This window comes from Mustelus asterias, chromosome 1 (assembly GCF_964213995.1).
Source record: "Mustelus asterias chromosome 1, sMusAst1.hap1.1, whole genome shotgun sequence".
NCBI classification, from domain to species: Eukaryota; Metazoa; Chordata; class Chondrichthyes; order Carcharhiniformes; family Triakidae; genus Mustelus; species Mustelus asterias.
The window spans coordinates 134,458,576-134,482,207 of record NC_135801.1 but is presented as its reverse complement, the minus strand read 5'-3'; the positions used below and the strand labels follow the sequence as shown (position 1 = coordinate 134,482,207).

The window sequence follows — 23,632 nt, the reverse complement described above, 5'->3', positions numbered from 1 at the left end:
CCCCCCTCCTCCCACACACACACCACGCAAGTATGAAGGTGACCCAACAAGAGCCCCCTCAGCTCCCCTTCCCCTTCAGACTCAGCACTCCCTCCCCCCTCAGAGTCCCCACTCAGCCCCATCCCCACTCAGACCCCCACTCAGTCTCCCTTCTGCCCCCTGGCATTGACACCCTGGCCTGGCACCTTGGACCTCAAGGGGACTTGAGGAGTTGGGTCCAGTGGTCATTTGCTCCTCTGCTGCTGTCCAGCTGCAAAGGAGCGTTCCCTCAAGGATCTGGGAGGTTGGGTGGGGGAAAGGGATTGACCTCGCCACTCTCCACTGGGATGGGGGTCTCAAGGCTGGACTGCCCCTTCTAGCCATGGCAGACCTGAAGATATGGGCGGCACGGTAGCACAGTGGTTAGCACTGCAGCTTCACAGCTCCAGGGTCCCGGGTTCGATTCCCGGCTCGGCTCACTGTCTGTGTGGAGTTTGCACATTCTCCTCGTGTCTGCGTGGGTTTCCTCCGGGTGCTCCGGTTTCCTCCCACAGTCCAAAGATGTGCGGGTTAGGTTGATTGGCCAGGTTAAAAAAAAATTGCCCCTTAGAGTCCTGAGATGCGTAGGTTAGAGGGATTAGCGGGTAAAATATGTGGGGGTAGGGCCTGGGTGGGATTGTGGTCGGTGCAGACTCGATGGGCTGAATGGCCTCCTTCTGCACTGTAGGGATTCTATGATAATTCTATGATAATCATCATTCTATGATAATCACCCCGGCATGGTGATTTCAGGCAGCTATATGATCAACATCTGCATTCCTGCCTGTCAGCTGTGAAAATTGTTAAGTGGGTAAACTGGGGTTGTTCTCACTGGAAAGACGGAGGATGAGGGAAGACCGAATAGAGGTGTATAAAATTATGAAAGGCATAGATAGAGTGAACGGTGGGAAGCTTTTTCCCAGATCGGTGGTGACGTTCACGAGGGGTCATAGGTTCAAGGTGAGAGGGGGGGAGGTTTAACACGGAAGGACGTATTTTACACAGAGGGTGGTGGGGGCCTGGAATGTGCTGCCGGGCAAGGTGGTGGAGGCGGACACACTGGGAACGTTTAAGACCTATCTCGATAGCCACATGAACGGAGTGGGAATGGAGGGATACAAAAGAATGGTCTAGTTTGGATCAGGGAGCAGTGCGGGCTTGGAGGGCCGAAGGGCCTGTTCCTGTGCTGTATTGTTCTTTGTTCTTTGGCCAGGTGACTTTAATCTCCATGCTCCATGATTTATTCAAAACGATTGTGGTTTGCAAGAGAGGAAGTGAAACCACAGACTGTCAATTAGGCTTCGACTCTGTCAACATTGCGGTCAGGATCAATGGGGTGCTTAAGGTCCATTCAAGTGTGAAGGGAAATGAAAATTAGCACAGGTGGCTGGAGGATGATAGAAATCCATTGAGCTGTCAATGGAAGTTTTTTTCAAGGCATTGCACATTGAATTTGTTAGAGTTCAAAGATTTCCTTTGGAATGGAGAGAGTTTCAAAGAAGTCAGCTTGCTAGGAAGCCTCAGAAACTTCAAATCAAAGCTGTGTGCATACATTGGAGCTGAGTGCACAGCTGTGCAGACTGGAACCCCCTCGTGCCCCCCACCCCCCTCAGGTGAAATTGACATCTCCCCTTTGTCAGAGGACTACAAAGGGGTCTGCTCACACATGCAGCTTCTGACGGGGAGAAAGGAAAATCTCTGCAGTAATTTAAAATGATGCCAGCTGTCCAGTGGCCTGCCAGCACCACCAACCCCTCACCAAAGAGTCATCCAATGGAATCCTTAGAACTCTAACAAATTCAATGTGCAGTGCCTTGAGCAAGATTCCACTGACAGCTCAATGGATTTCTATCATCCTCCAGCCACCTGAGGTGGAAGACGGAGTGGTGTGGCTGACTGGGGGCTTTGAGGGGAGGGTGGGCTGAGTGAAGAATCTGAGGGAGAGGTGCTGAGTGGGGGATCTTGGGGGAGGGGAGCTGAGGCGGGGGGGTGGGGGGCTGAGTCGGGAGAGGGATCAGATCAGGTCACCCTCAGGGGGGTTACAATTTATTTGTGGGTGGGGGCAAGGATGCCTCTCTTTGGTTAAGGGTTTTGGTAGTGCTCCCCTGGTGGGAGCTGGTGGGGGGACCATTTCATTTTATGGGAGGGGAGTCTGTCTAAGTGTGGAGATAGGGGTGCCCTTTAAAAATGGCGGCCCCAGTCCCGGAACAGCCAGGCTGGCTGGTGGGTTGTTTGAAACGAGCTTATTAGCATCTTTCAGGTGGATGAATCCCAACACCAGTGGGAAACTCTGCCATTTTCCCACCAGCATGGGCACTTCGCCTCAAAAGGGGAGAAGCGGGCCCAAAATAAACACATTTATTGTTTCTTTTTCATGAGAGAGGTTCGTGCCTACTGCACTTGGTGGTTTCTGTCATCCAAGCCATGTATTTCTAATCCTGTGTTTGTGCCTGTGGTGGTCACCTGTATCAATTCTCTGGTCAAATGCAATTTCCCTGATTGGTATACTGATTGTTCTAAGGGAGGTTGGAATGATCCTTGAATCTCTTTTATTGAGCAGGATCAGGTAAGGAGATGTACTTCTGACGGGAACGGTTCTAAGCTGTGGGTAGAAATTCATAAGGTTACCTCTTCAGAAAGTTTAACAGTCATTGGTACTAGTCAACGAGGCAGCATTTTAACAAGGTTGGATTTATACCAGTACTGCAGCAAAGAAGAAACCAGCCTATGGACATCAGTCATAATCCATCATTGCTTCTTTATTCAATGGGTTTTGGTAGTGCTCCCCTGGTGGGAGCTGGTGGGGGGGACCAACCTTCAACATTTGAGACTGATATTCAGGAGCAGTGGAGTAATGAAGGACAATTTATGCTTTGTGTTTGGTCATTCGATATAGTGATCCTGTTTTTCTAAAATAATTGCAGGAAAACAACATAATTTGTGATGCAAAACTTAATACTCTGAATATTGAACAGAAAAAACATTCCACAGCTTTTAACAAGGAGAGTCTCCGGGATGTAAATGATTTGGTAAGGCAGAATGTTATTACTTAATATTTTAGTACTTGGACCTGGCATTTACTTAGAGTTTGGTCACTTAAACTAATGTTTGGCAATTTGTGTAAATAACTTAACCTATTTTCACTGCACAACCATCCAGTATGTCCCTGAATCTGGTTACCATGGCAGCCAACTATGTGTCACCAAAGCCAACCGAGCAGACATCTTGGCAGGTATTGGGTATTTTGGCACTTAGTAATGTAAAGAGAACCTGGCCACATGTTTGTGTTAATGCTCAGGATTCAGCTGTTAAATTGTTCTCGAATCAGCTACTAACAACAGTTTGAGTGGTAACAAATAGCTGGACCATTTCAGATTCCTTCATGTCATTGGAATCCACCCTTATAAAACTGACAGCCTTCCTCCATTGCTGGCTCCCTGTCAAGTGCTTGCAGCATGAGCTCCCAACTGCATTTCATGTGTGACTGACAGGGCCAGCATTTACCTACGTAAAGCACAGGACTGGCATTCTTTGTCTCTCTCAGTTTCTTACAGACTGACCATACTAATGATACTTTAGAGAAACCTGCAACCCGATCCTACAATGGCTTCCTATGAACACCTACCCTCTCAAAGTCCATCTCCACAGCAATGTATATCATCACATGGACCTTGTATCCAGATAAAAGTGTGAATTAGCTATCCTTCTGGTTATCCTAACCTGTTACTATCTTGGAAGTAAATAGTTTATAGTATAACAGTTTGCAAACCTGACATTATCCTGACATTACTGATACCTCCCTGCGGCTTGGAGACTGACAGTCTATCCACCGTCAGCACCTCTGCCCTGGTCATTGTTTACAGATGCAAGTACCTTATACTTTCTTCCCAGTGAAAGAACTAGGCTCCCCTTTGACAGTTAACAACTGAGTCACCAAAGTGACTTGTTGTCAGCAAAGTTCCGAACAGGTCACATTTCACCATTCGTTCCTCAATTTTACCATAAATTAAAGCCTCCGTTCCAAAACATACTAATCTTACAGACTTCATGGGGGGAATTTTCTCATCCATGGGAATCGTAGCGGGCAGCGGGGCCAGACCATGCAAAGGTCCGTTGACCTCGGGGGGTGGGGGGGGATTTTCTGGTGTTGGTGGCAGTGCAGCCAGAAAATCCCATCCCTTATTTGTCACACCATTGACCAACAACCTGAATCAGACTAGCCATATAAATACTGCAGCCACAAAAATAGATTGGAGGCTGGGAATTTGTCAGTGAGTAACTCATCTCCTGACTTCCCAAAGCCTGTCTACCACCTCTAGGCCCAGGTCAGGAGTGTGATGGAATACTTTAGCATTTGCCTGTTTGAGTGCAGTTCCAACAACACAAAAAGCTTGATACAATCCAGGACAGAGCAGTCCACTTGATCGGCACCCTATCCATCACCACAAACATTCACTCCCTCCACCACCAAAGCACAGTGGTAACAGGGTGCACCATATATGTGATGCACTACAGCAACTCACCAAGGCTCCTTTGGACAGCACCTGCCAAACTTGAGACCTCGTCCACCTAAAAGGACAAAGGTAGCAGATGAATGGGAACACCACCACCTACAAATACCCCACCAACCCACACACCATCCTGACTTGGAACTATATCACTGTTCTTTCAATGTCACTGGGTCAGAATCCTGGAATTCCCTCCCTAACAACACTGTGGGCGTCCCTTCACTATGGATTGCAGCAGTTTAAAAAAGGTGGCTCACCATAACTGTCTCAAGGGCAATAAGTATGGAGAACAGATGCGACCAACAATGCTCATATCCCATAAAAGAATTAAAAGAAACATAGATACTTATCTCACTAATATTAACTGTGACAGCCTGGAAAATGCCAATGGCAAAACCATTTAGCTCTGCTGTGATGTTGACTGCAGGACATTGTTTTCCTTATCAACATGTCGAGGTCAATTTGAAGCATGCAGTACAATGTCCTCACTGGACAAGGACAAGGATAGAGTCCTCAGAACATTGCTCTGTGCTCCTTGGGCCAGTTAATTTAGTTGGTACAGAAAGGGTGTCTGTGAACAGGCTTCCTTCTTTGTGTTAGCTTCCAGCAGATTGTTTTGTTTTCTTTCCTTGTCTTCCTCGTATGCCACAGAGATTGGACATTCAAGAGGAACCTGGGTCTTTTTTTTAAAGATTGAATAGATGGTTGAAAAAGTCTCATATAACCGCCTTCACAGACAGAGGATGCACTATATAAAACACTTGCAACAAGTGAAATAACATTAATTTAAATTTGTCACTGGGATCAGCTATTGGTCCCTTTAAGTTTAGACTGACTCACAGAACGACCAGAAAATGCTGGGTACAGAAAGAACAAAAGAGGTTGTCAGCATTGCAATGAAAACATTTGGGTTTGGTTTATATATATATATATATTAAGGAGGTTTCTACCTATGGTAAAAGTTTTAAAGTTTATTTATTAGTGTCACAAGTAGGCTTACATTAACATTGCAATGAAGTTACTGCGAAAATCCCCTAGCCGCCACACTCCGGTGCCTGTTCGGGTACACTGAGGGAGAATTTAGCATAGCCAATACACGTAACCACCACGTCCTTCGGACTGTGGGAGGAAACAGGAACACCCGGAGGAAACCCACACAGACACAAGGAGAACGTACAGACCCCGCACAGACAGTGACCCAAGTCGGGAATCGAACCCAGGTCCCTGGTGCTGTGCGGCAGCAGTACTAACCACTGTGTCACCGTACGTCCCCATCTACCATGTCGGGGTCCTCAATTCACTCCCATTTATTTATACTCAACACGACGATAGCAGAAAACTGGGTGATTCTGAAATTTGGGCAGAAGGGAAGTGAATTAGAACAAATCCTGCTTGATTTTCTGGCTGCTACTATTCTATATACTTCAATTAAATAAGACAATTTTTAAGTGACCTTGAACTTGTTCATACATTTATGTAATGTGAAACCAGTGACACTTTTAAAACTGTTTATTAAGTTTTACTTGTATTAGGCAAACGGAGCAGCAAGTAGACCAATATTACTTCCGTAAAGGCTGGACATTTTATGGAAATTATTTTTCCTGATTGAAGAGTCCCATTGTCAATAATATGTCTCACAATTTTATCTGTTTTTGCAGAACTGTAAAAATGCCAAGTGTGAAAGTTTTGTGTGCACTATTAACAACATTGACATGAACAAGCAATACTTGATCAACATTACTACAAGAATCTGGCTGGACACATTTATAAAAGTATGTATCGACCTTCAGATCATTCATTAAGATGAATTTTTCTTCAACTTTATTAAGCTGCACTTCCCTTACTCTTTCAAAATATTATGCATAAAACTACAATGCTCCCCTCAGGAAAAATCCTAAAAATGGCCATTTTAAAATTTTTTGCAAAAATTATAATATCAGAAAGTATTGACAATTCATGTTATTAAATGAATATGTGACTGAAGATTTTAGAAATCTGCATCTAATTTTATGATCTGTATCTATTAATTTTCCCACAAATAGGTTATAATTAATAACATCATGGGACACAAAGCTAAATTTTATATTTCATTATTTGTTCTTTGTAAAATCAGACATATAAATGTTTTATTCCTTCCTGATCTTCTTGAACTGATCATCACCTTTGGAGGTGGACAATTCCTCTTATCTGCACTGATGCCAAAAGGCACACATGACTGACATTGGGTACCTCATTGTTTTCATTCTTTACCTCCTTGCCACAGTTGAACACGTTTCTATCCGTTGCAATCAGCGGTGGGAGCATTGACTGATTTTCTCCTTCCTATCCCTTGGCATTGGCACCAAAAGCAGCAATATTATGACTGCCCCAGCTAAGATGACCACCACAGAATTGTTAGAGCACAGGAGTCCACTCAGCCCATTGTGACTGTGCCGGTTCTCTGAATGAGCAATTCACCCAGTGCCATTCTCTCTCCTTCTCCCAGTAACCTTGCATGTTCTTCATTTTCAGATAATTCTCCAATTCACTCTTGAATGCCTCAATTGAACCTGCCTCCTCCACACTCTCAGGCAGTGCATTCCAGACCCCAATCACTCACTGTGTGAAAAAGTTCCTCATGCCTTCTTTGCTTCCTTTCCCAATTACCTTAAATCTGTGCCTTCTGGTTCCGGATCCTTCCCCAATGGGCCTAGACTCTTTCTGATTTTGAATATGTTTAACAAATCTCCTCACAACCTTCTTTTCTCCAACGAAAACAGTCCCAACTTCTCCAATCGATTTACATCACTGAAATTCCTCATCCTTGGAATCATTCTGGTGAATCTTTTCTGCATCTCTCCAATGCCTTCCAAAAGTGTGGCACCCATAATTGGATGTTAAGGCCAAATCAGTGTTTTATACAAGTTTGATATAACCTCTTTGCTTTTTGATTCTATGTTCCTATTTATAACGCTGAGGATACAGTATGGTTTATTAACTGTGTTCTCAACTAGTCCTGCCACCTTCAATGACTTATTTACACTCAGATCCTTCTGCTCCAGTGCCCCTTTTAGAATTGTACCCTTTAGTTTATATTGTTGGCTGCACATTCAAGTGCCTCAATAAAGACTCTTGTGCAAATTGATTGGAGGGAAGGTGATGACCTAGTGGTATTATCGCTAGACTATTAATCCAGAAACTCAGCGAATGTTCTGGGGACCCGGGTTCGAATCCCGCCATGGAAGGTGGTAGAATTTGAATTCAATAAAAAATCTGGATATAACAATGTCCTGATGACCATGAAACCGTTGTTGATTGTCGGAAAAACCCATCTGGTTCACTAATGTCCTTTAGGGAAGGAAATCTGCCGTCCTTACCTGGTCTGGTTTACATGTGATTCCAGAGCCACAGCAATGTGGTTGACTTTCAACTGCCCTCCGAAGAAGGGAACTAGGGAAGGACAATAAATGCTGGCCAGCCAGTGATGCCCATGTCCCATGAATGAATAAAAAAATTAATATCACATTCATACTGCCTTTATTGTGTGTGCAAGGCTCTATGAGACATGAAGTCTAACTAGATTTTTAATGGCGTTCTAAATTCATAATTCCTGCTGAACAATCTCTGTAACCCTGGGAATACTCGTTTTATGTTTATGCCCATTATCATAAAAAATCAATCTTGAAGTAATAAAAGAGTTAAAGTTTGTTTCTCATCTTTCAATTTCTACATTAATCCCACGTGAATGTTCCAATCATTATTTTACTGTCAGTAAAATGAATAAAGTGAATGATAGTCAGTGGTTTTTAACTTCATGACTCCTGTCTGTGAGAATTGTTCAGTACGATTGGTTACTGTTTGACAACATCACCATTGCTGGTTGCTGGAGAACACTTAAGCTACTGTTGGAACCAAAACAAAGTGGGAAATTCATGCCACAGAGATTGCTAGTGTGGACCTATGTCCATTAAAATGAAGTCCTCTACACTGGAGCTGGATAAGACCCACCATTTTATAGTCAGCATAGCACTGTATATGCCAATGTCAAATTAATTTACCTATTTTTATATCTTTACTTTGATTAAATAGGACAATTTTAAGTGACCTTGAACTTCCTCATACATTTGTGTAGTGTGTAAGAAGTGAAATTTTAAAAACTTGAATTAAGTTTCACTTTATTTTAAGGCTGATTTCCAAAGCGTAACATTGAATCCATCTGCAGAGATTGATACAAGGAACCCATTACTGGTCATCAAAAGCAATACCTTAACAGTAAGTGATCTCAGAACTACCACTACAATTGTATTGCAAAGTTTCTTGTTATGTTGATACAATCGCTCAGACAGTTAAGACTGCAAATACAGTTAAATAGAGCTTGGAACAAAGAGGAGAATAACTAAAGTAGAAGGTACAGTCGGAAAATGTAATTACAAATACCTTGAAATGACATGCGACTACTACCCTTTGAGCACGCAATGTCTCTGTATGAATTTTCTTTGCTGTTTAAACTTGGGATATTAATTATTTTACTTTAATGCATTAAACATTTGCATTTTAATATTCATACAGCATAATTTCAAAAACAAATAGACTGGATAGCCTGGAGAAAAGTAGAAATTGCATTAATATTTCAGTGCTGGAAACATTCAGAATGTGGTGATATTACTAAATGGGCAACAATGGTTAGGCAGCTGGTTTACACTCTGCATGAGGAATGTCGGACATAGTGTAAAATGGGCTAACAGTTCACTGCTGCTCAATTTGTGCTGCTGTCCAAGGGGAGATTCACACTCAGAATGTTTGAGTTAGGGAGCTCATAGAAGCTCATAGAATACTTACAGTGCAGAAGGAGGCCGTTTGGGCCATCGAGTCTGCACCAACCACAATCCCACCCGCCCCATTCCCGTAACCCCGCGTATTTACCGTGCTAATGCCCCCGGCATTAGGGTCATTTTACCATGGCCAATCAACCTAACCTGCACACCTTTGGACTGTGGGAGGAAACCGCAGCACCCAGAGGAAACCCACGCAGACATGGGGAGAACGTGCAAACTGCACACAGACAGTCACCCGAGGCTGGAATTGAACCCGGGTCCCTGGCGCTGTGAGGCAACAGTGCTAACCACTGTGCCACCGTGCCGCCCTGCAGAAACATGATTCATTTCAGAAGATTGGAAAGAATTTAAGGGCAAAGATATATCACAGAATATTGAAGAATTGAGAAAACTGGAGATAAAGGGGGTATTTTGGAAATTGAAGGAGATAAATGGGTACAAAAACATCTGTCTGACAACATCTGTGGAGAGAGAACAGAGCCAATGTTTCGAGTCTAGGTGACCCTTCGTCAGGGCGGCACGGTAGCACAGTGGTTAGCACTGCTGCTTCACAGCTCCAGGGACCTGGGTTCGATTTCCAGCTCGGGTCACTGTCTGTGCGGAGTTTGCACATTCTCCCCGTGTCTGCGTGGGTTTCCTCCAGGTGCTCCGGTTTCCTCCCACAGTCCAAAGATGTGCGGGTTAGGTTGATTGGCCAAGCTAAATTGCCCCTTAGTGTCCTGGGATGCGTAGATTAGAGGGATTAGTGGGTAAAATATGAGGGTTAGAGGGATTAGCAGGTAAATATGTAGGGATACGGGGATAGGGCCTGGGTGGGATTGTTATCGGTGCAGACTCGATGGGCCGAATGGCCTCTTTCTGCACTGTAGGGTTTCTATGGTTTCTATGGTTTCCACAGATGCTGTCATACAGACATGCTGAGATTTTGCAGCATTTTTCTGTTCATGTTTCAGATTCCAGCATCCGCAGTATTTTGCATTTATCTTAAGATAAATGGGTAACCCAAGAAAGAAAATGAAACATAGTGCCAAACTGACTGTCCCTTCCCAGTCCTGTCAGCCCCACGCCCTCACCTTTTGTTCGCTACTGAAGGCACAAGGGATGTACCGGTTAGTTGACTCCTATAGAGTCCTACAAAGTTCTTCCAAATCTCTGGTTTCCCCTCCAACGTTTGAGCTCATATAGGCTTTCTCTTTGGTTCTAACCAAAGGATATAGCCATAGTTCCAAACCCCAGAAGTCCACTGACGAACTTTGTGACTCTAATTCCAGTTCTGCATGAGTTTATACCCTAACGCCACCAGCTTAAGGCCACCCCTGTGTGTTACTAAAACCCTGAACTAGTTCCCATACAGCTAAACTTCACTCCTCTCACTTGGTGCTGTGAAGTACTAAATGGTACATACTGCAAATCATCCTGCTATTTGGTCTTAGCTGTAAAACTTGTACATAAGGATTATAAGTATAAAGACCACTTATTTAATGTTGCATAAAATAATTGATCGAGCTGTGGAAATCAATCCCCAAGGCACTGATAAAAATCCCAGAATAACATTTAATGAAAATGGAAATTCCTGTGCCTGTTGAAATACCTGTATGGCATAAGTATCGTTTTTGTTGTAAAACAGCATTCTGAGATAAGTAATGGCATGAGAGATTCATTAGTTTTGTCTAATATATTGTAATTTACAGAGTTTATTGTTCTTGTTATGGAACTGTATATCTACCATGAGCACTGCTATGGGAGATCCATTTGTTTTATATCAACTCACTGATCCCATGCTCCTGGCAGGGAACAGTTACCTTAAGGGAGCATGAGTCGGAGGATGAACACCACTCTGTCACACATCCTCCAACCCAGTTTCCTTCAAGCATAACTCCTTGCTAGGACCAGAAGATTGGTCAATTTAGACGCAAATCTGTACTTTCTATTTTTTGTTCCAAGTTGATTAGTTTTAGAAATTTTTGAACAGTGTTAAGGTATAACTGCACTTTCGCTTTAACTTTTAGATCCCAATTAGAATAACAAAACCAATGGAAAAAAAAGTAGTTCCTGTCGGAGTGATTGTGGGGAGTGTAATAGGTGGATTACTTGTACTTCTCGCATTGACTGGTGCCATGTGGAAAGTAAGTACCTTCTAAATTTTGTAAACTTAAACATTTGGTTCTGAGGGTCAGACGCCAATGAGCATCGCAATCTATTTCTGCTAGCTATTTGATCATCATAACATTCACAGCAATTCCCATTACCAGACAATTCTGTAATTAGCTACTCCAATCTGTAGCATGCAGTAGAAAGTTGCATGTAAATTGGTAATCTATGTGACACTAATGGCCAGATGATTCCATTGATAGCATTGTAAGATTAGGGGGACACAGTAGCTTTGTGGTAACCTCTGGACAAGTATTGCAGAGACCCAGGGAGCATGGGTCCAAATCCCACCATGACAGCTGGTGGAATTTGAAATCAGTTAATCAACCTGGAATTGAAAGCTAGTCTCACTAATGGTGACCATGAAACTAGCATCAATAGTTGTCACAAAAACCCTTCTAGTTCACTAATGTCCTTTAGGGAAGTGAATTTGTCATCCTTACCTGTCACCTTACTTTAAGAGATCGGGACACACTTTAAACAGGGTGCCTGATCTCAGTGGAGCCAGCCTTGCCAGCTCTATCAGAGTGATAGTGTAAAACACACCCCCTTGCTTTTTTTTGACAAAATGTCAGAAGATCTGGAGAGATCTGGGGAGAAACGCACTGGTTTTCAGTCAGAACCTGATACTTTGCAATTTTTCTTGGAAAATTCCATCCAATATGTTTTGAATGAAGCACAAAATGTTACAGTTCGGAAGGTGATCATTTGGTCCATAAAGCTTGTTCCAGCTCTCTGCAGGCAGCATCCGTACATTAGTGAGTGTGGAATTTCCTTCACACTCTTCCCAGAGCAGAAGGTCACCCAGTTCTTAAAATTTCCTAAAATAGCATTTGCAATTGAATAGATCCATTAGTTGTACACAAGAGACATCGTACTCTTTAAGGGCCTTTGCAATTCTCTGACTTAAATCTGTTTTTTCCAGCTGGGATTCTTTAAAAGAAAATACAACAAACTGGGAAAAGATGAAGAGGACAATGAAAACAGTGGCGACAATGATGCTGAAGAAGAATAATGAAAGATGTTTAATGTCACTGTGAATTTTATTTGTTCTGTTAGCGCGACTCTTTAGAGTGAACAGCCAGGTATGCCTACTCACAAATGATGTGGAACATCAACTCACTATCAAGTGAATTTAGAGAGATAGTCCAGAAAAAAGATGAATGTTTGGTGTATTCAATGTTTACATCTCATGAGAATGAAATTACACTTTTAAAGAAAAGGAACAAAGCTTACGTTTCATTGTAACTGTCTCACTAAAAATCGTAGAAACGCATGGCTTTAAAATGTGTTGTTTCTAAGAATGCGATTGAATTTGTGTTGTCAATTATGAAGAAAAACAGACTATTCTCCATGTTAGTTTTAAGGAATTTCACCCTTAATCATTTGGATTTCAGAATAGTTAACGTCAATGACGCACATCAGACAGAAAATTGGCAAATATATCAGTGCTCCAGGTTTTACAATATACACTTGATATTTTAAAATGGAAAATGCGCGGTGAGCAAAATTACATTGATAGTGGCTGAATTTTATTATATGGTGTCCTTACTGTAAAAGATAAAAATAAGTAACATTTACACTTCAGGATGTTTTAATTTCTACCTGCATCAACATGCAAAAGTCAAATTTTGCTGTTATGCTATCTGATACCTTACCAATTGTCACTGAGGTACTGAGTGCAAATCTCTGCACATGTGGCGCTAGCAGGAAACCTTGCTCACTGGGAACAAATCTCAGAGAATTGTATGTAAGCACTTTCCAAGTTTCCAAAGTGAAACGCTGATGGGCCAGGTTCACTGCTGGCAGCACATCAAAGATTATCCCCATTGTCTTCACATGCATAATGACCAAGAGCAAATATCGGTTCTGATCTAAAATGTGATGTAACACATATCCAGTACATCATAGGGAATGTTAACTCCACACTTAAAGTTACATTGCAATTCTTAACATGCATTTTAGTATTTAATGTTTTCCTATGTTGTAAACCAGGCCACCATAAAATCCTATCATATTTTACTTGAAGAGATGCCAATTTTACTCAGTTCATACTGGGTGAGATTTTGCGGCCTCGTTCGTCCTGAAACTGTAAAATCCCGCCCAAGGTCAACGGACCTTCCCATTGTCCATCCCTCGGCTGCTCCGATTCCCGTGGCAGGCGGGCCGGTAAAATTCCGGCCACTGTGTCTCGCTATTTCAATTTTGATCAAAGCTAGAATTCATCAGCAAGTGATTTGTGTTATATTCTAAACACTGAGTGGCATTCTAACTACAGTCACAATGACAACTACCATGCAATGGGTTTAACTTACAAAAACTGAAGCCATGGTGAATGTAAGTTTTGGCTCAGTGGTACTTTATTATGTGAATAAAACTTTACTTTCTTCTGCATATTTGTTAAGAAATCGGGATGTTTAGGTACAATTAATCTTGGGGATTAGATTAAAAGTGAAACGATTCTTTAAGTCTGGTACTGTTTTAAATAATGTGATTAGCAGTTTATATTTCGTGTGCATTAAACTTTCTGCCTCCAACATTTGAGTTTGTATTTTGATTTTTCAAACAGTGTAAAAAGAACATTGCCAAAAAGCTGTTGTTAAAACAAGCGTGCTGAGCACACTGGTAGTTTATTTGAATCTTATGTAAAAGTCAGCTATGGTACACTGGTTGGGACTTTGCTATTTGCACTGGTACGTTTTATATATATATATATATAATTGAGTTTTCCTGCATTATGTTTTTAATTAATATTTATTAGGTGGTTTCTTGCCCAAACTTTACACTTCCGGTTTTTATGGTGGAATGAAAATGTAAAGGGTTTTCCCATTTTGCATTAACTCCTTTTTATATGAAATGCCTGTAACTTCTGTAATTCACAGACTTTATTAAAAAAAAACATATATAATATTGTGCTGAATGTGTATTTTATTTTACTGCCAACATTATCTTTATCCTTGTAGAGCAGTTTATGAGCATAGTTTTCCTGGGTGTTGTTTCCACAGGGACTCTATACATCTGTTACCGCGCATTGCTGGATGGGGCATGATAAAACCTTGTAAATTAATGGAGATATTCTGTCATTTCAGTCATTCAGAAAGTAACTCTGACTTGGGAAACATTGAAAGATGTCCTGGAGTGTGTGTTTGTGAGTGAGAGAGTTTGTGAACATTGCACTGGAAGTGCAGAGCAAGTTTATTGATTTTGGTAGTAAGAATAGAAAAGCAAAGATCTGACATTTCTAAGTGTTGATGTTCAGAGAGACTTACTCGCACAAGGAGTACAGAAAGCATGCAGAAGTGCCTTGCAGTTAGGAAAGCCACAAAGTGTGTTGGCCTTTATTGCAAGAGGATTTGAATACAAGAATAAGGAAGGTCTTGCTGGTATTGTATAGGGCTTTGGTGAGATGACGGGGGCAATTTTTGGACCACGCTATGCCTGGCACAGATTGAGCCGTTCCTGGAAAGTAGTGCACAGGCCTAAAAATTGTTTCATGCCCAATGTCAAACAGTTTGCAATCAATTGTTGGAATTGTTGGAATTCTTTGAAGATGTAACTAGAAAAGTTGACAAGGGGAAGCTAGTCGATGTGGTATATTTGGACTTTCAGAACGCTTTTGACAAAATCCCGCGTAAGAGATTATCGTGCAAGATTAAAGCGCATGGGATTGGGGGAAGTGTATTGAGATGGATAGAACACTGGTTGGCAGAGAGGGAACAAAGAGTAGGAGTTAATGGGTGCTTTTCAAATTGGCAGGCAGTAACTAGTGGGGTGCCACAGGGATCGGTGCTGGGACCCCAGCTATTCACAATATACATTATTTGGATGAGGGAACAAAATGTAACATCTCAAAGTTTGCAGATGATACCAAGTAGGGTGGGAGGGTGAACTGTGATGAGGATGCAGCGATCCTTCAGAATGATCTAGACAGGTTGGATGAGTGGGCAAATCAATGGCAAATGCAGTATAATTTGGATAAATGTGAGATTATTCACTTTGGAAGTAAAAACAAGAAGGCAGATTACTACCTGAATGGCTGTAAATTGGAAGAGGGGACTGTGCAGTGGGACCTGGGTGTCCTTATGCACCAGTCACTCAAGGTAAGCATGCAGGTGCAGCAGGCGGTAAAGACGACAAATGATATGTTGGCCTTCATTGCGAGAAGTTTCGAGTACAGGAGCAGAGATGTGTTGTTGCAATTATACAGAGCCTTGGTGAGGCCACACCTAGAGTATTGTGTGCAGTTTTGGTCTCCTTTTCTGAGGAAGGATGTTCTTGCTCTCGAGGGAGTGCAGCAAAGGTTTACCAGGCTGATTCCGGGGATGGCGGGACTGATGTGTGAGGAGAGATTGACTAGGTTAGGGTTGTTTTCGCTGGAGTTCAAACGAATGAGGGGGGATCTCATAGAGACTTATAAAATTCCAACAGACTAGACAGGGTAGATGCAGGGAAGATGTTCCCAATGGTGGGGGAGTCCAGAACCAGGGTCACAGTCTGAGAATTCAGGGTAGACCATTTAGGACGGAGGTGAGGAGACATTTCTTCACCCAAAGAGTGGTGAGCCTGTGGAATTCATTACCACAGGAAGTAGTTGATGCCAAAACATTGAATGTATTCAAGAGTCGGCTAGATAAAGCACTTGAGGCGAATGGGATCAAAGGTTATGGGGAAAAAGCAGGATTAGGCTATTGAGTTGGATGATCAGTCATGATTCTAATAAATGGCGGAGCAGGCATAAAGGGCCAAATGGCCTCCTCCTGCTCCTATCTTCTATCTTTCTATGCTGGTCCCTTTCCAATGGCGCAAACTGAATCATGTCCAGAAAGGGAGCAAGGCCAATTAGCACATTTAAAATAGTACTTAATTATCCTTAGCCCATTCGATAACGGATTCTCCCAGCTACCGGGATGTTCTGTCCTTCCAGCATGGTGCAAAACTGGCCAAAATCACTACTGGTCTCCACCAGCGGAAACCAGGTGCAAAGGCTATGCTGGGGGCTTGGAGGCCATTGATGCCCCCAAGTGGTCAGGAACATGGCCCACCTGGCAAACTGGCAATGCACATTGGGCACCTCAGAAGTGCCAGTGTGCCAGTGGTAAAGTGGTGGGGTCTGATTGGGGCCTCAGATGCGGTTATGACGTTGGCTCCGCAAGTGGGGTTGTGCAGAGGTGGAGCATGAAGGGAGACAGGTCAGAGGTTATGATGCGAGGGCATGTTGGGGTCATGAAGGGAGATGCATTGGGATTCATGTCGGGGAGGGAGCGAGGAAAGGTGCCGCAGATGAAGGATGGGGTCCCAATGTCCATGGGGGGGGGGGGGGGGGGCGGTATGGGGTCTCCCAGTGCACTGAGGTCGGGGCAGCCTTCCAAATGGTGCCTGATCACTTTGCAGCTGGGCTCACCGGTGTGTTTAGGTCCCATCCCTTCCAGAACCAGCACGAAACTCACCACTCTTCCAAAAAGAACTATGTGTGGGACGATCGCAGTCCAGACCGCACCTGAGGGACCGGCGCGGATCATTCCAGTATTCTCCCCAAATAATGCTTAGTGTTTTTTAGGGGGAAAATGCTGCCTCCTGGGTAGTGTGTGCAACCTAGGTCTCCATATCTAAGGAACAATATCTCAAATTAAAATTCAGTGAGATAAAGAGAGAAAAAGCCAGGATAACGTGAAAGAAAATTGACACAAAAATAGAAAATACTGGAAAATCTCAGCAGGTCTAACAGCATCTGTGGGGAGAGAATCGAGCCAATATTTCAAGTCTCGATGACCCTTCATCAGAGCTGGAAAAGAAAAGAAAATTGGCAGCTGAGATAAAGACAAACATCAGAACAGAAAATTATTATCATAGAAATCATACAGTACGGAAAGAGGCCATTCGGCCCATCGAGTCTGCACCGACCACAATCCCACCCAGACCCGTACATATTTTACCCACTAATCCCTCTAACCTACACATCTCAGGAAACTTAGGGGCAATTTTAACATGGCCAATCAATCTAACCCGCACATCTTTGGACTGTGGGAGGAAACCCACGAGGAGAATGTGCAAACTCCACACAGACAGTGACCCAAGCCGGGAATCGAACCCAGGTCCCTGGAGCTGTGAAGCAGCAGTGCTAACCACTGTGCTACCGTGCCGCCCAAAGTTATGGAACAAACTGAATGTATTCCGTTAAGAAATAAATGCTGTTTAACTCAATACAGATTCAGGCACAGATAATAACTATTCTTCTGGATGTGTGAAAATCTCTGTGCCCATCAATCTTCACACTCTGATTCAAAGGTGAACGGATAAAAGAAGAAAATCAAAAAGGCGTCTAGAATGCTGCATTTAAAATCTAGAGGATTAAATGTTATGATACAGCTTTATAAAGCCTAATCAACGACTTTCTTTTATTCACTCATGGGACATGGGTGTCGCTGGCTGGCCAGCATTTGCTGCCTATCCCATTCTTGGTTAGATTGTTTCCTTTATGAGAAAAATCAGGGTTCAACTTGCAAAGCCAGTTTAACTTGGGAAATGTCACTGTGTTTAATACTAATGCACAGGATAGTACCCTGGGGCTGAAGAATTTGCAACACACCGAAGATAGAGAAGATGGAATGGAAGTTGAAGAAGAAGAGACAGGTGAGAAGGAGCCTGCTACAACTTGCTCTATTCCAGTTGATTACTACTTATAACGCAAGTTTTGGTTACTCCAAGACTTCTTCAGAAATCTATTGCAATGTCATGAGAAAATTTCTTGGAAGACATTTCTGAAGCATTTTCAGAAGTTACAAATTAAATGCTATGCAGGCTTCAAAGAAGCATAGCTTGCTAGGCCATTTCAGAGGGCAGTTGAGAGAGATTGCCATGGCTCTGAAGTCACAAGTAGGCCAGAACAGGTAAGGGTGGCAGAATTCCTTCCCTAAAGGTCATGTATAAACCAGATGGGTTTCTCCAACAATTAACAATTGTTTCATGGTTATCAGTAGATTCTTGATTCCAGATATTTTTTATTGAATTCAAATTCCACCAGCTGCCATGGCAGGATTCTAACCCGAGTCCCCAGAACCTTAGTTTCTAGATTAATAGTCTAGCAATACTAGGCCATCGCCTCCCCTCCCATCTGAAGTACACTGTTCATATCTGTGCACCAGTTTAGAAGGATACATTGGCCTTGGAGGGAGTGCAGAGTAGGCTTACAAGAAAGGCTCCAAGGGCTAAATTACTAGAGAAAAATCTGCCAAGTAGGTTGAATTTCGAAGAATATTTGGAATATTAAGCCTGTTTCTCTCTCCATAAATGCTGCCAGTCCTGCTGAGTATTTCCAGCACTTTCTTTTATTGCATCAACCAGGAATAAATTCTCAGCAATGGAGCAGATCAAATCAAAATTTCTGATATAAATGGGAACCCTGAAGGTAGATAGAAATTATTTCCACTGATTGAGAATCTAGGATTGAGGCACATAGGCCCAGATCTTCCTGTCTCTAGATAGTCAGAGATGGGATGTACATTGGGAGATGTATGTCAGGACCCTGCAGAGGTCCTGATGCACGGATATGCTTAGGAACTGCCCAGGAAGTTTAAACATCCAGTAAGTAGAAATCTACAAGATTATGAGGCATGGACAAAGTGGATAGTCAGAAGCTTTTTCCCAGGGTGGAAGAGTCAATTACTAGGGGGCACAGGTTTAAGGTGCAAGGGGCAAGGTTTAAAGGAGATGTACGGGGCAGATTTTTTACACAGAGGGAGATGGATGCCTGCAACTCGTTGCCGGGGGAGGCAGTGGAAGCGGATACGGTAGTGACTTTTAAGGGGCGTCTTGACAAATACATGACTAGGATGGGAATAGAGGGATATGGTCCCCAGAAGGGTAGGGGGTTTTAATTAAGTCCGGCAGCATGATCGGTGCAGGCTTGGAGGGCCAAAGGGCCTGTTCCTGTGCTGTAATTTTCTTTGTTCTTTCTTAGTTCTCGACTGTTTCCCTGCCACCTAGGACCTTCTGTGAATGTCTCAGATCCTGAGCTCAAGGTGGAAACTTAGGCTAGATATATGAGACTTATCTGGCTATCCAACAAATGTTAGATAGTTCACCAGGACGGCACAGTGGTTAGCACTGCTGCTTCACAGTGCCAGGATCTGGGTTCAATTCCCGGCTTGGGTCACTGTCTATGTGGACTATGAACGCTCTCCCTGTATCTGTGTGGTTTCCTCCTGGTGCTCCAGTTTCCTCCCACACTCCAGAGATTAGGTTAGGTACATTGGCTATGCTAAATTCTCCCTCAGTGTACCCAAACAGGCGCTGGAGGGTGGCGACTAGTGATTTTCACAGTAACTTCATTGCAGTGTTAATGTAAGCCCAATTGTGACACGAATGAATAAACTTTAAACACAGCTGAATAACTGAGCACAACGCACTCCCCACCCCACCAACCCAACATGACGACCACCCGACCTGATACACTACCCCCAGACCTAATTACCAGCCCTCCTGACCCTCCAATTAGCCCCTGACCCAACTACCCATATGCCGTTAAAGGACTTGGACCTTTAAAAGCCTACCTGAATACAACAGCTATTGTTGTAAAAAGGGACACGTCCTCTCCTTCCCCCAATTCTCCTGTGCTCAATGGGCTTAACCTTGGAGATGCAGCATTGCCAATTCCTGCATCAGCTGTGATCAGATCATCCCAGAAGAAATGGGCAGTATTGTCACGTTGGCAAAACCTTTGAAGGTAGTGGCAACATGCCCAGCATTGACAATGAACACAAGAATTCGGCCACTGACTAAAAATTACAGATAGGATGTTAAGGAGCGAAATTAGCAAATATTTCTCTGCTAAGGGTGATAGAGGCTTCTTTGACAAATGGCAATTGATATTTGGTGTATGACTTGGAGGGGAACTTGCAGTTCCCACGTCCTTATAGGTGGTGGATATTGCAGATTTGGAAGGTGCTGTCAAAGGAGCCTTGTTGATTTGCTGCAGTGCATCTTGTAAGCAGGGGAATTATGTTTAAGTGGATATGTCCTAGATGTTATCGAGCTCTTTAGTGTTGTTGGAGCTGCACTCATCCAGGCAAGTGTGCAGCATTCAATCACACTTGTGCCTTGTAATGATGAACACATTTTGGGGAGTCAAAAGATGAGTTACCAATCGCAGAATATCCCCCCAACCTCTGACCTGCTCATATAGCCTTCGCTGGTCCTGTTCAGTTTCTGGTTAATGGTAACCTCCAGGATGCGGATAGTTGGGAATTCAGCAATGGTAATGCCCTTGATCATCATGGGGAGATGGTTACAGATATTTGTGTCGCATATATGTTACCATTTTTTAAATTCATTCGTGGGACATGGGCGTCGCTGGCTGGCCAGTAAACATTTATTGCCCATCCCTAGTTGCCCTTGTACAACTGAGTGGCTTGCTAGCCATTTCAGAGGGCAGTTGAGAGTCAACGACATTACTGTGACTCTGCAGTCACATGTAGGCCAGACCAGGTAAGGATGATAGATTTCCTTCCCTAAAGGACATCAGTGAACCAGATGGGTTTTTCCCAGCAGATTCCCAAATCCAGATTTTTTTTATTGAATTCAAATTCCAACATCTGCCATGACAGAATTCAAACCCAGGTCCCCAGAACATTAGCTGAGTTTCTGGATTAATGGTTTAGTGATAATACCACTCAGCCATTGCCATTTATCAGCCCAAGCCTAAATGTTGCCCAGGTCTGGCTGTATTTGAACACTGACTGTTTCAGTTTCTAAGTGGTCGCGAATGGTGCTGAACATTGTGCATTCATACCCACTTCTGACCTGATGATGGAGGGAAGCTCATGAAACAGCAGTATAGAATCAATACACTTCAGGAGACCATTTGGCTCATCAAGCCTGCACTAACAACAATCCTATCCACGTCCTAGCCCCGTGGCACTAACGGGCAATTTATCATGGTCAATCAACCTAACCCGCACATTGTGCTAACCACGGTGCCACAGAGCCAGTATATCTGACTGTATCCCTCCCATTTACCACTATTCATCATCATTTGTTTTATCTGAATACAGAACAAGCGTCAGTACATGCAATGCTCAGAAGTATAGATAATGCATGCAATATTGATGTTAATGATTGATGTTAATTGCCGTATACTTTAATTAGTGCAGTGAACAAATTAAGACAATTTGTAAAATTGGTCTATGGCAAAATCCACCAATGAGGGGAGTTAAATAAACTCTGGTTAAAATTCAGTTCAAATTTATTGTAGAAAGTACTTTGAAAATTATTACCACAAAATCTGGGTCAAAATAATCTCTGTTCCATTTGCTAAATAAACAATTCAATGCTTTATTCAAGTATGCTCTTGGGGACTGTACATATTGAATACAGCCACTAGAGGTCACAATTTATCCATTTTATTAGTAGAGCCTAAATATTGGTGAGGAGCTGTTTTACATTAATTGCAAAAATTAATAATAAGTGATCACTGAAAATAACTGGATTCCTAGCCAATTGGCATTGACTGGGGTGAACTTTAGTGAGGCTGTTGCCATTTTTCAAGGGCTTCTGCAGCTGTTCCACCAGTTACAGTGGGTGTATCCCCGTTGAAATTCTTCCCCGCTTACAGCAAATTTCCATTTTCTCCTCACCACGAGGAGGGTTTTCCAACAGAAGCCGGAATCCTCCGAGAAGTCCACTAATATTTAAATGGTCTTTTACTTCAGAAAATCAGCCCCTTTAAAAAATGCACCAGAATTCTGCCAAACACAATATGTTCTGATTTAAAAGCCATTTCAAGTAACATTAAAAACATCATTATTTAAATGTACAACTCATAAAATTTGCTTCATGATTCTCATTTCAACCTTAAAAAATTGTGATCCTTCTTTCATGTAAGATTTTAGCTCTACATGTGTGCGTCAAATTGTTGCCCACTCAGAACAATTTCAAGCAGGTGATTGCTATTTACAACAGTAGTGAAATTTACAATGATTTTGGATGCTGGCTAGCGTTATTATATACTTTCAAATCTACTTTCTATTACTGCCAGGTGATGCAGAGCACATCAGTGTAATTCATGTGGACAAACATGACTGAAAAGATCAGACAAATGTTTCTCACCTGGGATACTGCCATATTTTCAACAATTAATTTTCCTGCAATTCTTGATATGCACTAAGTATCCAGTATTATGCTTTTAATTCTCAAAACTGAATTCACCTTTAGAATTATATAAACTGAGGGAGCACACAACAGCTTTCACATGTTAAAATTTAAAGAAGAGTTCCCTTTGATCTGAACATGATTCTCTTCAGAATTTAGCTTCAACTAACTTATTGGATATACTTGTTCAAAAATATACATTTTGATCAGCAGTATGAAATTAACTTGCATTAGCAAGAAGATTGACAAGTTCATAACATGGAAAGATTATACATATCTTTCTGTTCAAGTAGTGTAGAATTACATAGAATATATGTGTCATATGCCATACTTGTTATATACAAGTATAGCCCAAAAGCAAATCACCAATTACAATTAATGCATCAATTACTTAATTTCAATGCAGAAGGTTAAATGCTTTGGCAACAGACAGTGTGATAAGACTTCTTCACGATTACATTGAGATCAAGTTACTTCTGTTTATTTTTGTGCCCACTGACATTCTTTATTTTCCTTCCAGGCATATTCTTCTGTGTCATAAATCTCCTAAATCAAGAAATATAAAAGGAATTTTTAAAAATGAAAATATCCGACTGTTAACATACATATTCATGATGATCATGGCTGATCATCCAAATCAGTAACCTGTTCCCACTTTCCCGTCATATCCTTTGATTACCATTTTCCCCAAGAGCTATACCTAACTCCTTCTTGAAAACATATAGACAAGTGTGAGGTTGTGCATTTTAGCAGAAAAAAAATAGAAAGGCAAATTATTACCCAAATGGAAAGCAGATTCAAAATGCGTCTGGGCAGAGGGATTTGGGTGTCTATGTTCATGATTCAAAGAAATTCGGTATGCAGGTGCAGCATGTAATAAAAAAAGGCAAATGGGATATTGGCATTTATTGCAAAGGGACTGGAGTAGAAAAGTAGAGAAATGTTGTTGCAATTGTATCGGGTGTTGGTGAGATCACATCTGGAGTATTGTGTCCA

At 42.4% G+C, this 23,632-nt stretch overlaps 2 protein-coding genes across 2 annotated transcripts in view; one reads left to right on the top strand and one right to left on the bottom strand.

Moving 5' to 3' along the window:
• itga2.2 (integrin, alpha 2 (CD49B, alpha 2 subunit of VLA-2 receptor), tandem duplicate 2) overlaps window positions 1-14,381 on the top strand; it is a 154,095-nt gene extending 139,714 nt beyond the window's left edge. The window contains exons 26-30 of the mRNA XM_078219451.1: window positions 2,943-3,047; window positions 6,185-6,298; window positions 8,691-8,777; window positions 11,350-11,466; window positions 12,417-14,381. Of these exons, the coding sequence (XP_078075577.1) occupies window positions 2,943-3,047; window positions 6,185-6,298; window positions 8,691-8,777; window positions 11,350-11,466; window positions 12,417-12,506 (513 nt within the window). The 3' untranslated portion in view covers window positions 12,507-14,381. The remainder of the gene's footprint in view (window positions 1-2,942; window positions 3,048-6,184; window positions 6,299-8,690; window positions 8,778-11,349; window positions 11,467-12,416) is intronic.
• A 7,405-nt stretch (window positions 14,382-21,786) lies between these two features.
• The window catches only part of LOC144497962 (molybdopterin synthase catalytic subunit), a 36,454-nt gene continuing 34,608 nt past the window's right edge, over window positions 21,787-23,632 (bottom strand). Inside the window, exon 4 of the mRNA XM_078219434.1 lies at window positions 21,787-23,182. Within this exon, the coding sequence (XP_078075560.1) occupies window positions 23,117-23,182 (66 nt within the window). The 3' untranslated portion in view covers window positions 21,787-23,116. The remainder of the gene's footprint in view (window positions 23,183-23,632) is intronic.